At 42.7% G+C, this 14,912-nt stretch overlaps 1 protein-coding gene across 1 annotated transcript in view; it reads left to right on the top strand.

Annotated features, from left to right (window-relative positions):
• Positions 1 to 12,410: 12,410 nt before the first annotated feature.
• MINDY4B (MINDY family member 4B) overlaps positions 12,411 to 14,912 on the top strand; it is a gene marked incomplete at both ends in the record, with an annotated part of 34,702 nt that continues 32,200 nt past the window's right edge. Inside the window, 2 exons of the mRNA XM_084769187.1 lie at positions 12,411 to 12,495; positions 12,547 to 12,622. Coding sequence (XP_084625313.1) covers positions 12,411 to 12,495; positions 12,547 to 12,622 — 161 coding nt within the window. The remainder of the gene's footprint in view (positions 12,496 to 12,546; positions 12,623 to 14,912) is intronic.

Here is a 14,912-nt window from a genome sequence, read left to right as displayed (position 1 = left end):
TGTTCTTGTCCTGTGAATCGTAGCCCTTTGGATTTCAGGTCCAATTGATGACTCCCTTCAGTTGAGGCATGACCCCCAATCCATTAAATGCAGAGAAGGCAGTGTTAATGCAGTGAGCTGATGGAGCCAAGGCAACAGAAACGTGAATGGATCTCTCTGGAGGAGTACTCAGTGTCCTGGTGGAGGCCAGTTCTCGGAGCCACAAAAGCACAAACACTGGGGAAGGTCTTGTGTGCTTGGAGTTTATCCAGCAGCCCACTGGGCAGAAATGATTTAATCAGATCTTCTTTCCCAAACAGCATGCTGGGGCCTGACAGAGACAGAATTATAAGCAAGACCATAAGAACACTTCACAGAAGCTCACCCAGAAGAGAATGAGACTGACTTAGGTGGCAGAAGGGTAAATCGCATGGATGGAGGGGCAACTGACCCATTAACTGTCCTGCTATTTTCAACAAGGGTCTAGTGAAAGTTTTCCTATTGTGTTATAAAGAAACAACCCATGTGTTACAATACAGGTGACATAAGGAGCCAGAAGAAAAGCCTTAGAGGCAGGGTCTAAAGAGGGGTGACCAGAGGTTCCATTCTCAGTGCTTAATGTGTGAATGGTGTCTTGGAAGGCAAACTTAAATAGCCATGTGAACACAAGGGAAGGCATGACCTCTGCCTGCAAATCCAGCACAGTAAAATTCACCTGCCACTGGACCCAGCATGGAATGGGAATCATGTTCTTACACACAGACACTAAAGCAAATGATTATGATGGTGATGGAGTTGTCTCTAATGATGAAAAGAGGGCAAGCAAAAGGTGGACTCTTCAGAAATCCCATCTCCTCACCTCTATCATAGTACAAAAAAGTCCTTTATCAAGGCAAAATACATGTCATTGCATAATTAGAATTAATTATGTAATAATTAATTACTCCATAGTCACTCTGGTTAAACATATACATCTATAAACTCACATTTCCCCTCAGTGTCAATGATTACTGGATGGGCCTCTTCTTCTTCCTACTTTATTCTCTCTCTCTCTCTCTCTCTCTCTCTCTCTCTCTCTCTCTCTCTCTTTCTCCCTCCCTCCCTCTCTCTCTCTCTCTCTCTCTCTCTCTCTCTCTCTCTCTCTCTGTGTGTGCGCGCACACACACGCACGCACCTGGAGCTGGAGTTGCAGGTGATTGTAAGCTACTGGAAATTGCATCCCTATAGTAACAGCAAGTGCTTTTAACTTCTTAGCCAACTCTCCAGCTCCCTGGTAGGGTCATTTCTAAAGGCTAACTCTGACTGCTGCCAGAACAGAACATAAGAAATCACAATTTATCTTTTACCTTGAGCATGTGGAAAGGGCACCGATTTGTAACTCTAAGCTGTTACTGTAGCTTCTCTTCCTCCTCCTTCTGTTAATAATAAAAATTACTTAGTAAGGTTCTTTTTATATATAATTTATTTTTATTTTACGTTCATGGATATTTTGCCTGCAAGTATATTTGTGTGAGGGTATCAGAAACCCTGGAACAAGTTACAGACAGGTGTGAGCTGTCACAAGGGTGCTAAAAATTGAACCCTGGTCCTCTGGAGGAGCAGCCAGTGCTGACAAGCCATCTCGCCAGCCCTCTTATTTAAGGTTCTTGTAAAAGAAATGTGTCTTCAGGTTGGAGGGGCTAAAGCAAGAAGATCCCAGGTTAAAAATCAGATTGGGCTGCACAGTCAGTTTCATGACATCTGTATCTGGTCTCAAAGGCAGGAAATGTGGAGGAGAAAACAAAGAAGAAAGGACAGAGAGAGAGAGCAAGAGAGAGAGAGAGAGAGAGAGAGAGAGAGAGAGAGAGAGAGAGAGAGAGAGAGAGAGACCCCAGGTTTGAGGTAATCCCTGCAGACCTCAGGCAATGGCAGCAGCAGCAGCAGCTCCATCATCATCATCAACATCTGACCATGGAGCTGGAATACTGAATTCCCTAAGGAAACATCTACTATCTTCAAGCCAGGCTTTCACATCTGAATCAGGGAGCTATGGCTGGATGAGGGTCTGAAGCATGCCCCAGATGCTGGGGAATGCCTTAGTGCAAAAAGTAGTGTGACCACATGCCAGGCACATGCAGCCCAGCACACTTCCTCCATGCTCCCATCACTTCCCCTGTCCGATCCTTTGCCCTTCGTTGAACCCAAGCCCTCTTCTTGATTCTGGCAGGACCTTTGCAGACATATTCTAAGGTGGGTTAAGCAGCCTTCTCTACGAGACAATAACACCTTCTTCAACGGGAGGAAGCTGGGGCTTACAGTGGTCACCGCTGTACTAAAGGTGGCTAGGCTTAAGCCATGGCTGCAAAGGAATTGTGACTGTCGGACTGTGGCAGGGGAGAGAGTAGGGGAGTGAGTAGGGCGCAGGAACAGTCAATGAGAGGACAACTGAGTCGGAAACACAAGGGCCGGATGAGCTGTGCTCACTGGACCCAGGAACCAAGCTATTGACAAGAAGGCAGGAAGAAGGGCACAAGGAGCAGAGCACAGAACAGCGGGAGAAGAAAAGGCAGGAAACAGGCTCAGACCTGAAGAAAGCACCTAGGACCCTGTAGCAAACGCTTAAGACGTTCATGGAAGAAGCTGTTTATGGTCACTCAACGTCTACCATTCCCTTCCTGGATAGCAATAACATTCTGACTGAAATGGGTGGCTGCTCCACTAGGCTGAATTTCAACCCCCCCCCCCTTGACACTAGCGGTGGCCTGATCCTGGCACACGGAATAAGAGCAAACATGTCATACGCACATTCTGTGTCTTGCTCTTAAGGTGCATACACCTTCCTATCTGCTCTGGAATGCACAGCTAATGGCAGGAGACAAAATGGCAGGATTCTTTGTGGCAAGTTCTAGACAGCATATATTTTATCCGTAAATATTTTAGCAACCCAGAACTCTTTTTAAAAATATAATCACAATACAAACATGGAAAAATAATACTTTTTATTATCAAATACACAGTGCCTAATTTTCCCTAATTTTTTTTTGTTGTTGCTGTTGTTTTTTCCTTCAAATATACTCAATACATTATAATTTGTTGCTATGTATCTTTTGACATTCAATGACTTGGGCTTTTATGGGAAGGATTCTTGGGCCTCCAATGTGCTTCAGTTGCAAATTTGGGGATCTCTCTGCCACAAAATGGTATCCTAACTTCAGAACTATTGCAGCCCTCTGACACTCAGGGAAAGCTTGGGCATTTTCAGCCTGTCTGAGTCCCGGACTGACACCAAGCAAAGCACCCTGAATTCAGCATCCAGCCTTTTTTCCCTGGCCAGCACATGTCCTAGACCTATGCAGGGCTTGCCAAAACAATAGAGACCCTCCACCACTATCCCAGGCCTAGGTTACCCAGAGCCTAGCATCTCTTTCAGGGTAGATAATAAGTTGTGGTGAGAATTGGGCATTTGTAAAGTGGAGCTGAAAAAATAAAATCTAAGAGGATCTAGTTCTGGGGTCAGCAAAGTTTCTAGATGGGGTCAGACAGATAGTGTGCTAGGCTTGGCATGCCCTACAGTGTCTGTTTCCACTCTTGCTATTGTGTGTAGAAGTGCTCACAGACAGCACAGAAACCCGCAGTGTGTCTGTATCTCAATAAAACTATTTATAGACACAAATGTTCAGTTATGAAGTTTTATGTTGTCATACAGTATGCAATTAAATGATCATACCTCCTATAATTGTATACTCTGAAGTATGTGATGAAACAGTGTAATATTTCATGCCATAAATGGTCTTCTTTCAGTTCTTCCTTTACATAAATACATAAAAATCAGGCAGGCCTGGTGACCTGTGCCTGCCAGCACGTAGGAGGCTGAGGCAGGTGACCAGCTTGGGCTACACAGAGAAACCTTGTCTCAAGAAGTCAAAATAGTAGTAACAATAAGAAATTAAGATATAAAAATCACTCTTAAATTGCAAGACATAGCATACCAGAGAGAAGAATAAATATGGACTGTGGACTGTTGTTTGCCAGTCATTAGGTTGCCAACCATCTCATCTCTCTAATTAGAAATACACTAAGGCCCAGAGAGGTGAGTCAATTCATCCAAAGTTTCATAGCCGTTCGGATTAGAACCCATTTTCATTCCTTAAAAGCCACCAAAGTATCATTTATTATGTAAGAATGTATATTTAATAATTATTCCAGGAGCTGAAGCGATGGTTCAGTGATTAAAAGCACTAGCTGCTCTTCCAGAGGACCCAGGTTCGATTCCCAGCACCCACATGGCAGCTCACAACTGTCTGTAGCTCCAGTTCCAGAGAATCTAACACCCTCCCACCAACGCACATAAAACAAAATAAATTATTAAGAGAATTATTCAAAAGGCCAAGGGCAAGAACCCCAACTCACACTGCAATATGGATGTTCAGCGGCAACAAAGAACCTGATTGCAGTGCCTGTCTCCTAGTAACCACAGCCTCTGATGAAAGAGCGCTCTGATTTGTTATTTATAACTTATTTCCCAGGAGAGAGGGCGAGGGATCTGATTACATTTACTTACAAGAGCCAGGCAAATCCTGATCTACACTCTTAAGACCGACACAACCTTACAGTCACTGCTGCCAGGAGCTGGGGGAAGGTGCATGCAATGTTGTCCCCATTACTAACAAGAGTCTCACACGGCAGTTATTGCTGGCTGGACACACATGGCAGATGGTGTAAGAGGTGGGAGGAGAGGAAGCCTTGCCCTACCTGGGCAGAGTCTCGAAGAGCCTCGCTGAACCTCATTTCTTATTGGGCACATTGCCTAGGATGTCTCCCTTTCTGGTTTTGTTAGCAATACATGAGGCTTCTGGCTCCTAGAATTACATTCCTTATGGATTCTGTTGCCTCCAAAGGAGCTTTCTTGATTCCAAAGACAATGGAACATTTTTTTTTTAATTTCCATGAAAGAAGCGCAGGGTGCCACAGAACCTAAACACAAACAGGGCAGTGCCAGTCAAGAGACTTCAGGAGAACTGGGCAGAGCTGAGAATTTGGTCTATAAGCCAGGAACATATTACATAGGGATTGTCTCCTATTGTCCAACCCAGTATTTTATTCACTTACTCAGGCCCATCAAGGGAAGTTACTTGTGCAAGACTGGCCACCAGATTCAGCAATCAGACCGTGTTGCTTCCTCATCGCCACCAAGATGCTGGAGTAGCACCTAAAACTAGAGAGCGAATAGCTCAGAGTTGAAAAAAAGTTAACAGATACAAACCCTCAACATGATTAATCGGGAAGAGCCTTTGTGTTCCCAGTCCATTAGTGTCACCACTCATATGGGCTCACTGCACTCAAGGAAACACAACAGCCATTTGTTAACACCATAAAGAAAAACAGAACAGGGTGTGCCATGTTGCTGGAGATATCCAGTGATAAGCTTCAATGTCATCACTATAGCATGTGGTCCTCGAGTTTAATAACTTAACAGAGATGCAGAGAGATGAGCAATCAGTCAGGAATACTGGGTCATTTGATGTAACAGTTGTCTTACCCTCCTGTCAATCACTCAAGAGTAATAAGGTTTGAGAGGTGGACTGTCCCTGTTTGCTTGACTATTCCTTTCTCTGTTTTAAAGCTAGACTGGACCTTTGCCAAGGCATCCCAAGCAGTGAGATCACAAACTACGCTGTGGGCCCTTGATACATGAGTATGTTTTCCCCAGGGTCAGAGACTATAGGCACAAAGAGCCTTCTCTTGCCATAGTCTTGAAGCAACCAATTCTATCACTAAAAAGAAATAAGTTCTGGGCCAAGTATGGTGGCCTTTACTCCCAGCACACAGGAGGTAGATGTGGGCAGATCTCTTATGAGTTTGAGGCAAGCCTGGTCTACATAGCAAGTTCCAGGCCAGCCAAGGCTACATAGGGAGACCCTTTTTCAAAACAAAAAGCAAACAAGCAACAAAACAAAAGAGCTCTTGTTATCAACTGTGCAAGCTCATAATTAGTCTACAAAGTCTAAACAAAGATGGGGACCCAGCCTGGCCCACTGGCTTGGGGGACTCCTGAGCAGGATTCCCACTAAGCCATGTCCAAATTCCTGACCCCCTGACACAGGAGATCACAAATGGGTGCTGTTTGAAGCGGTAATGTCTATGATGATTTGTACTTCAATAACACAAAGAGAAGTAAAGGTCCCGACTAGGGCAGTCTGGCTTTAGGACTTGTGTACTAACGGCTGGTGTCAGATTCTCTGTGATAACACTTGGGGAACCAAAGGAAAGTTTACCCATACGCTATTTTGTTGTTCAGATTTAACCCACAGTTGAAAGTGAACTCCCTAGACAGGTGCATGTGTTTGAACATTTGGTCCCCGGCTGATGGGATGTTTTGTAGATTGTGGATCCTTATGACATTGGGCCTAACTGACAGGCAGTAGACCACTGTGAATGTGGGAGGGGTTATAGCCTGACTCTGATCCCGGTCTTCAGCTCCACATCCCATCTACCAAGATGGAAACAATCTGCAACCCAAGCTTCTACTACAGAAGATCCAGCCAGGCTAGCCATTGTGCCTTCTCTAGGAGGAAACTGTGGTCCATATTAGCCATCGTGCCTTCTCTGCCATGACACTGTGATCTGTGTTAGCCATTGTGCCTTTTCTACCATGAGACTGTGATCTAAAATAAATATTCCCTTTATGTGGGTTCTGATTGGTATTTGGTTACAGTGAAAAGGAAAGGACCTGGCACACAGGCAAACTCCTCTCTGTTGATCTACACCCCCCTCTCCAATTTTGACTTTCAACATTTTCACCTCTGTAATAGTTGCCTGTACTTTTGACCTCCCAGCTCTAAAACCATGGCCCTCAAGACACCTTGGTAACTTACCAGAATGGATCACAGAACTCAGAAAGCCTCTTTATTCATATCTATCATAAAAGATGCAAATAATCAATGAGATAAAGATGCTCATAAGGGGGGAGGTCTGGACAGCTCCATGGGCAGAAGCCTCTGTCCCCAAGGGATGAGGTATGCCTCCCTTCTAGTGCTTGGACACAGTTATCAGCTGGGAAGCTCCCTAAATCCTACTGCTCAGGGATATTCTCACTTTGCCATTACTGATGAATTGAGCCTTGGTGATGGTCAGAAGTTTAAACTGAAAGTCCCAATGTTCTAATCAAGGCTCACTCTTCCTAGCAGTCAGCCTTTATTCTACAACTGCTAGCTCATAGGGAAGGACTGCCTAGCTCCTTTGTTATTCAAGAGTTCCCAAGTTTTTAGGAATCAGGTGCAAAAAAACCCCAAATATGTATTTTCTATGTACTGCCCTAGTTTTTATGCCTTTTCAGTATGACTGAGACCCACAGACATTGCTAACAGGCCAAAGGCCAATGGCTGAGGGGCTGAGTTGAGACCAAAGTCCAATTTCTCTCTTGGGACTTTGGAGTTCCTGGCCTGTCAAAGACTCTTGATGCCACTCTGAAAATAAAAAATAAACTAAAACACATATATAAAATATTAAGGGAGGAATTATAAAATGTAGAATATGAGAAAACACTGGTGAAACATTAGTGTTCTGGTGAGTCACAATCATTAGGGTTCCACTACATGAATCAAAGAGAGTATGGGAAACGGACTGAGAGACTATGTACCTCCTCTGTGCTTACATTGTTAGAAGAGCAGAAACCTGACCCTGGGCCTGACGCCATCTTCCTCCTCTTCACTACACTACCAAAGAACAAAAGGAGAAGCACGAAGCCATCTCCTAGGAGATATGAATGAGCAGAATCATGCTAGGAAGCCATCTAACCAGAAAGTTCCATGTCATAAAGTAGATCTCGAGAAAATGAATAATGATGCCTACAGACTTTAACCTGATCCTAAAGACTCTTCCAGAAGTGAGGTTAACTAGACACTAACAAGATTTCCAAAATAAAACCAAAAGCCTCTAAGACTCTGCTTCAGTCTTTCTGTTTATGAAATGTTATATGAAAACATCAAGAAAAAAGTTTTGGGGTAATGTAGCAAGCTAATGAAAATGCTTACGCAAGCACAAGGCTTATAGACTTGACTACAAGGCTGAGCAAAGCAAATGATTATTAAGATAGTAGCTGCTTCCCAAAGGAACAGAGTACATCTTGATGCCATTGCATTGTCACACATGCCACATTCACACTTGGAATCCACACTAACTTTTCTCATGGTTGAAATTTCATACTCCGTGTTCAAATTACCCACACTTCATTGCATCAAAAGCAGCCTTGGGGCAGGAGCACTGGCTCCTGCTGTGGGGTAGGGGGAACGATATAAAATGTAGAAAAAGGAATCATTGTCCTGTGCCTTCCACTGCGCCAGCCTTCCAGCCCCAGTCCAGGACCTCCCAGTCACCTTCTCCTTTCATTTCCCCCTTCATATCCAGCCTTTCCATTCTATGTCTTTTTACCAAATGCATCAAAGACTGGTGGCTTCTGCTGGATGTGGCTAGGTCTCATTGGTAACTCCTGGTATGCAGAAGCAGCCTTTCCTACCTTGGATTCCGTGCCAGCACCTAACTGAAAAGGAAAAAGAAAAGTTGAGAGAACAGCAAAAGTATGAACAGGGGATGATCAGGAATGGTGAGTATGCTTAAATGCCCAGTATCACTTACCTTAAGCAAGCCTGGGATTAAGTCTATAGAGCATTTGGAAGATAAATGTGGTCTAAACAAGGGGACATACCATGTTCATAGATTATACATCTTAATAGAGTAAAGATAGCAAATCGTTCCTATTTTAAAGATTTTTTTAAAAAAATCTTATGTACAAAAAGATTAAATAACGTGTCCAAGGCAGCTTGTAGTGGGCGAAGCGATGACCCAGTAATAAGCAGCCTAGGCCCAGGGGCTGAGCAACTAACCTGGCTTATCTCTTGCACATGGACTGTGCTACCCTCACAGCCTTTCCTCTATATGTGTGTCTGTATTCATTGTGGCATCTGCTAATGGCCCTCATATTTATCTATAACTTGTCTAATCACTCACTGGGAATTATGTACCTATCTTCAAAGCATCCTATGCAAGTTAGAACAAAAACATAGCCCCAAACACACAGATGTAATAATGATTCTTAAGAAAAATGACCTTAGCTGTTCTCCTTTCTTTGTTTTTGAGCCTTTAAATAATTTAAATGGCAGAGCTAGAATTTATTTTTTAATACTGTTTTCTAAATAGGGATTTTGAGAACATTTCTCATTATTATATTAGTTGAGAACAAGAACTATGCAATTTCTTTTTTCTTTTCTTTTTCTTTGTAGTAGGGGTGCCTAATAAATATTAAACATTGATGGCACCATTACAACTGTAAAATTATAAAGAGAAAAACAAAAAAAGCCTTTTATTTTTTGGAATAAAATTTATGTTTAGAGAGAGGCAATAAGAAAGGATTTATTTATACCTTGTAGGTTTACAACAGAATACTAAATCTGGTAGACATTTACAGGGCATGTGCATATGAAACAGTTAGCATCACCCAAAATGAGTCTAAGAAACACTGGTAGAGTGCTCTCAGGTTGGACAGTCCATGTCTAAATTTGCCTGTGTTTTTAGTGCATTGCTATTTGTCAGGGCATTTGAAATATTATCAGTAAACACTCCTCTCTACTCTGTCCACTTTAGTTATAATAAATCCAAGTGACCTCTCTGCATGCCTAGGACTTTATTGGACTGATGTCCAGAAATGTCTTCAGAGAAAACAAGCTCCTAAAGAGGTTCACTGTTAACACTCAGTAGTCAGAAGAGGGAATAAAACTTTTGCTGGTAACTAATCCTTTGTCTTCGAAGCAGCAGCCAAACCGCATGCTAATGACGATATATATATATATATATATATATATATATATATATATATATATATATATATATATACATATATATATTAACAGTGACAGTTATTGTAAGTACAATGCATTCAGCCATCAGGAGGAGATAAGACTTTTTAGATTTCTCTCTGAAACAAATCAGACCATTCCTTCTGTGTTTGTGCCAAGTTGCTGTTCACTAAATTCCACGGCAGACACTTGTTTGTTGGTCAGAGTTCTGTGATCAGGATGGTTTTCAGCTCTAGTGTATTTCTGCTCCACAAAACGACTTCCAGGAGCTACCCTGGCATAAGGAACAGTCACACTACATCACGTAGTATCTCATCAGTTACATCCTCTCCAGGCATCTGATACAGGTCATTGAAATCCTTTTGCTTATGAATCTATCTTGGATTAAACATTTATGGCACCTCCACAATGGACAAAAACACAAAATGTGCTCCACTTCCAATGAAAGTTTAATGGAATCTGCTCAGAGCTCCCCCACGCCCCCCCCCACAAGTGTGTGGCCTGAGCCTGGGGTTGCTGGGGCGCTGCCATCACCGGCCTGTGTTGCGAGCAGCTCTCCTCTCCACTGTCAGGTTGCTTCTCCCATCTCAACAGTCTTCTCCCGGGTCCTCACTTATCTACATGGATCCAGAGATCTCAGTCCAGAAAGAAGATCCTCTAGAACTGGATTTAAGAGACATTACTAGGAAAATCTTATTTCTTGACAAATGGAGGGGAATCTTCAGGTAAGAACCACAGGTAAGGTGTTGTCATTGTCTCACTCCTCCGAAATGGGGACCCTGGATGTTAAGTCTGGGTCTGGGGAGGCATGAGGACTGAGTGATTGACTCTACGTTTTCTCTTTCACTTATAGGTTGGGAAGCAATAACACAATGCTTCAGGTAATTACTTTCTCAAAGCCAATGTGTTTTTTTTCTAATTGCCTCTTCAAACAGTAACATTAAATAGCATAATTTACATTTATTCAATGTGCATAACATCACACCATATTGATATTATTTTTTTTAAGTGATATTAGAATAGAAAGCTCCCACACTTGTGAAACAAAATTACATTGTGACAACTGAGTGTGATGAGTGTGGTCCCAAAAGAAAAGTAGCTTTGAAAATACTAAGCTTTATGTATTTATAGGCTTCTAAAATTTTGTTGGTTTTGTTTGTTTGTTTGATTTGGTTTGGTTTGGTTTGGTTGTTTTTGGGTTTGGCTGTCCTAGAACTCTCTTTGTAGACCAGGCTGGCCTCGAACTAACAGAGATCCACCAGTCCCTGCTTCCCAAGTGCTAGGATTAAAGGCATGTACCACCACATCCAGATTCCCCCCTTTTTTTTTAAGTAAGGGAAAAATATATATTCAAGTGTTGAAAGGACATTTTTCAATCTCTCACACAGTGTTAAGTGAAAGGTCTTTGGAATCCATACAACCCGACAGCATAAGAAGATAGTGACGTTGAGTTTCAGGAACGCATTTCAATCTCTGAACCAATGCAGCACAAAATGTTAAGGTGATTTTTCCTGGCACTGATATGTGTGATCATAACTAAATTGTTAATTTTAATGACAACACGAAAGCACCTTCCTCCAAGTAATGTGTGAGCGAAAGCCTTATTTATTTATTTTTTCCTAAAGCCCCCTTAGCCATAGTCTAAATTAGAATCAGAGAGATAATGTTTCTACTTTAGTTCTGTAAATATTAAATTTTGATAGTTACCTCTGGGGAGATAGAACACTCAAAAGATAAGACAATTTTTGAAAGGAAGGAGTAAATAAATGTCACGTTATGGTCTTACACAGGGTGGGTAAGCCCACTGGCATAAACGTGAAGCTCTCTCATTTGGGCTACGAAATTCATCTCATCCCATCAGCCGTCTGTGGCTCAGATGCTGTGTTCAGGAGATAAGAAAGCATCCTCACCTCCAGGAATACAGAAGAATTAAGAAGGCAGTGTCCTTCATGGTCGACTACTAGTTGGGAAGCTGTTTTCATAACACTGGTATCTGAATGATAAATTGAAAGAGTGGCTGTTAGCTAACATACAAATGCCAGAAGCATCAGTCAGGAAATAGAAAAATAGATTTTTTAAAAAGATATGGTGAGTGTTTTAAACTTTACACTCCTTTGAGAGGGAATAAGAGTCAGAAAGAATTAAAGGGGGGTGTGTGTGGATTCTTTGATTGTTTGATTAATAAGATAAGAAGGGTAACCTGGCCTGGCCTGATGACTCATTCAACGCTTACAAAACGCTGTCACCCCAAGACAGAGTGACATTTACATCTTTCTTTAAACATAATTTCAAGCCAAGATCTTGATAGCACTGATTATTTTTTCATAGTTACATTTCACCTCCCGGGTTCCATAAAGTTTAGGAAAAATCTCTTTGACACAGACATTAGGCCTTTTCAGCTTTTTTTTTAAACTACTGTTTATCACAGTTTAGACATCTTTAAATGTGAAACATTTTTTGAAAACGAGGTCTTCCTTCACTAGCAGTTTGCTTTACTTGGGGGTGACATTTCATACAGAATCCTGATGGCGCCCATATATCTGCTGAGGAAACTAGAGAAAGATATGGAATGCTTCGGCCCAAAGGACAAGGACAGTTGCCATGCAGCAGTTTTTGTTCTGTTCCCAGACTCTCCAGCGTCTCTTCAACACTGGATGGTTTTCCTATCTCCCCGTCAATGGCCACAGTAAGTATAGCTTGTCAATTAAACATGAAATGAAATGCAATCTCCCCTCAGACAGCAACACTGGGGAATCTGATCTCCTGTCGTGTGACAGTATTACCAAAGATGAGACTACAGATGGCTATTACTGGTAAAAAGGAGGATATAATTAAAATGACTTATTTATGGTACTTGTGAAGGACACTGGTCGTGGCTGTCTTTTCTTCACAGACCCTACGTCTCTTTACTTCCTCAATCTGACAGTTGTATTTGAGGGTGGGCAGACATTACATTCTAATGGTTTGTTATTTAGCATACACTAGGACAGACCCTCTAAGTGGCAGATGGATGAGTGCTGCAAATATGTAAAAAATTATGTAGATAAGAGAGGGCCCTGGTTTTGGGTGGACAGGAGGAAAGGAGGGAGGGAGAGAGAGAACTTTCCTAGGTCCAGTCTTAGAACAAGGCATAGATCTCAGAAGGAAACAGCTCAGGGAGCTATCAATTAATATACGGGCTTTAAAAGGACTTGACAGACCAGGCATGGTGACACACACCTTTAATCCCAGCACTCAGGAGGCAGAGGCAGGGGAATCTCTGTGAGTCTAAGGCCAGCCTAGTCTACATAGTGAGTTCAGTACAGCCAGTACTACATAGAGGTTCCCTGTCACAAAACAAACGAACAAACAAACAAACAAGCAAAAAGAACTTAACATTTGAGGCTCTAAGGTGGTCTGGAAGCTTCTGGCCTCAGAGAACATTTACCAAATTAAGTCTTGACCCTGGGGAGATTGAGGTTTGCAGCAGATACCCAGAATGAAAACTGAGTGCCACACCCATTGAGCCAAGCAAACCAGGACTGGAGTCAAGATCCCAGCAAATGTCAGAAGGAGCCTCTGTCACAGTCAAAGATGTGGCTGAAAGCTGGTAAATGAGTGAAGTTAAGCCAGGGCAAAAAGTGCCAGTGAGGGTGAGTGTCCTTGCTGATTAGGGCCCTCCAATAGGGTCCGCTAAATCATAAGGACACCCAGGCATCCAAGACAATGTCGCACACTCTCCCCATCTTCCAATGGTCTGTGCCACATTCTAGAATCCCAAGGCTTAAGGGTGAGAGTCACAAGAAGGACTCCCTTCAGAGACATGTGCACCGGGACAGTTGCAAAGACAGTCAAAACCAGCCTAAATATCTTGGCAAAGACCAGCAGCACTTGCTGAGCGGTCAGACCCACCACATACAGAAAGCTGCAGTTTGTGCACTCTACCAGGTCTCACTTGAGAGCCACGAGCAGAGACACTAAAACCTTTCCTGGAAGTGCCACATGGAACAAACATACAAAGTCTTCATTAGGCCTTTGGCATTAAGTCTGGGCGTGTTTTCTCACAGACAGACCCATCTTTCCTCGCAAGCTTTTTTCTTTCCCTGGCTCATAGATGTACAACAGAGCTCTCATAAGATGCAAGATGCTCCACTTCACTGATGGCTGTGAAGCCTGAAATGGAGTCTCAGCTTGTACTTACATCTCCAATTAGCTGTTCCTTCTTCCTTCCTTTCTTCCTTCCGTCCTTCCTTTCTTTCACTTTTTTTTTTCCGAGACAGGGTTTCTCTGCATAGCCTTGACTGTCTGGGACTCACTTTGTAGACCAGGCTGGCTTCGAACTCATAGAGATCCACCTGCCTCTGCCTCCCTGAGTGCTGGGATTATAGGCGTGTGCCACTGTGCCCAGCTGCTGATGCTCTTTCTAAATAGTGAACAGTAGTGTGTAATCCTGGGAGTGCTGTGGGCCTCAGAGGTTATGAAGCCCATACTGAACAATAGTTCAGAAGTTATGGCGTATACATGCTGTGCATGTCTAGTCCAAAACCCAAAATGCTCCAAAGCCCAAAACTTTTTTGGGCACTGACATGACCAGAGGAAAATTCCTCACTTGACCTCAGGTTGTAGTAAAAAAGCAGGCACATCAAATGTCACATCAGCTACCTTTGTGCAGTGGATATAGATTTATATGAACTGTAACCAGCTTCATATTCATAATTGAGCCTTGTTCCCAAGCTATCTTACACACACACACACACACATACATACATACACACACACACACACACACACACACACACACACACACAGAGAGAGAGATAGAGAGAGAGAGAGAGAGAGAGAGAGAGAGAGAGAGAGAGAGAGAGAGAGAGAGAGAGAATACACATAATATTCTAAATTCTGAAACACATGACATCCCAAGCATTCTGGATGAGGGTCAACCAGCTTGTGTATGCATTTTACTACATAAGATACATATAGGAAAGCTAGACCACTGTTTGTGTAAAAAAGAGAGAGAATTGTGATTCTATATTGATATTTGCTTGTAAATAAAGAGATAAATTTCACAAAGCTTCCTAGGCCACAAGGAGGGGTGGGGGTGGGGGGTGAGCAAATGGGAGGAAG

This window comes from Acomys minous (genome assembly GCF_964271855.1).
Source record: "Acomys minous genome assembly, chromosome: 19".
Lineage (NCBI taxonomy): Eukaryota > Metazoa > Chordata > Mammalia > Rodentia > Muridae > Acomys > Acomys minous.
Note: the sequence above shows the minus strand (reverse complement) of the source record. Positions and strands in the feature narration are given on the sequence as shown.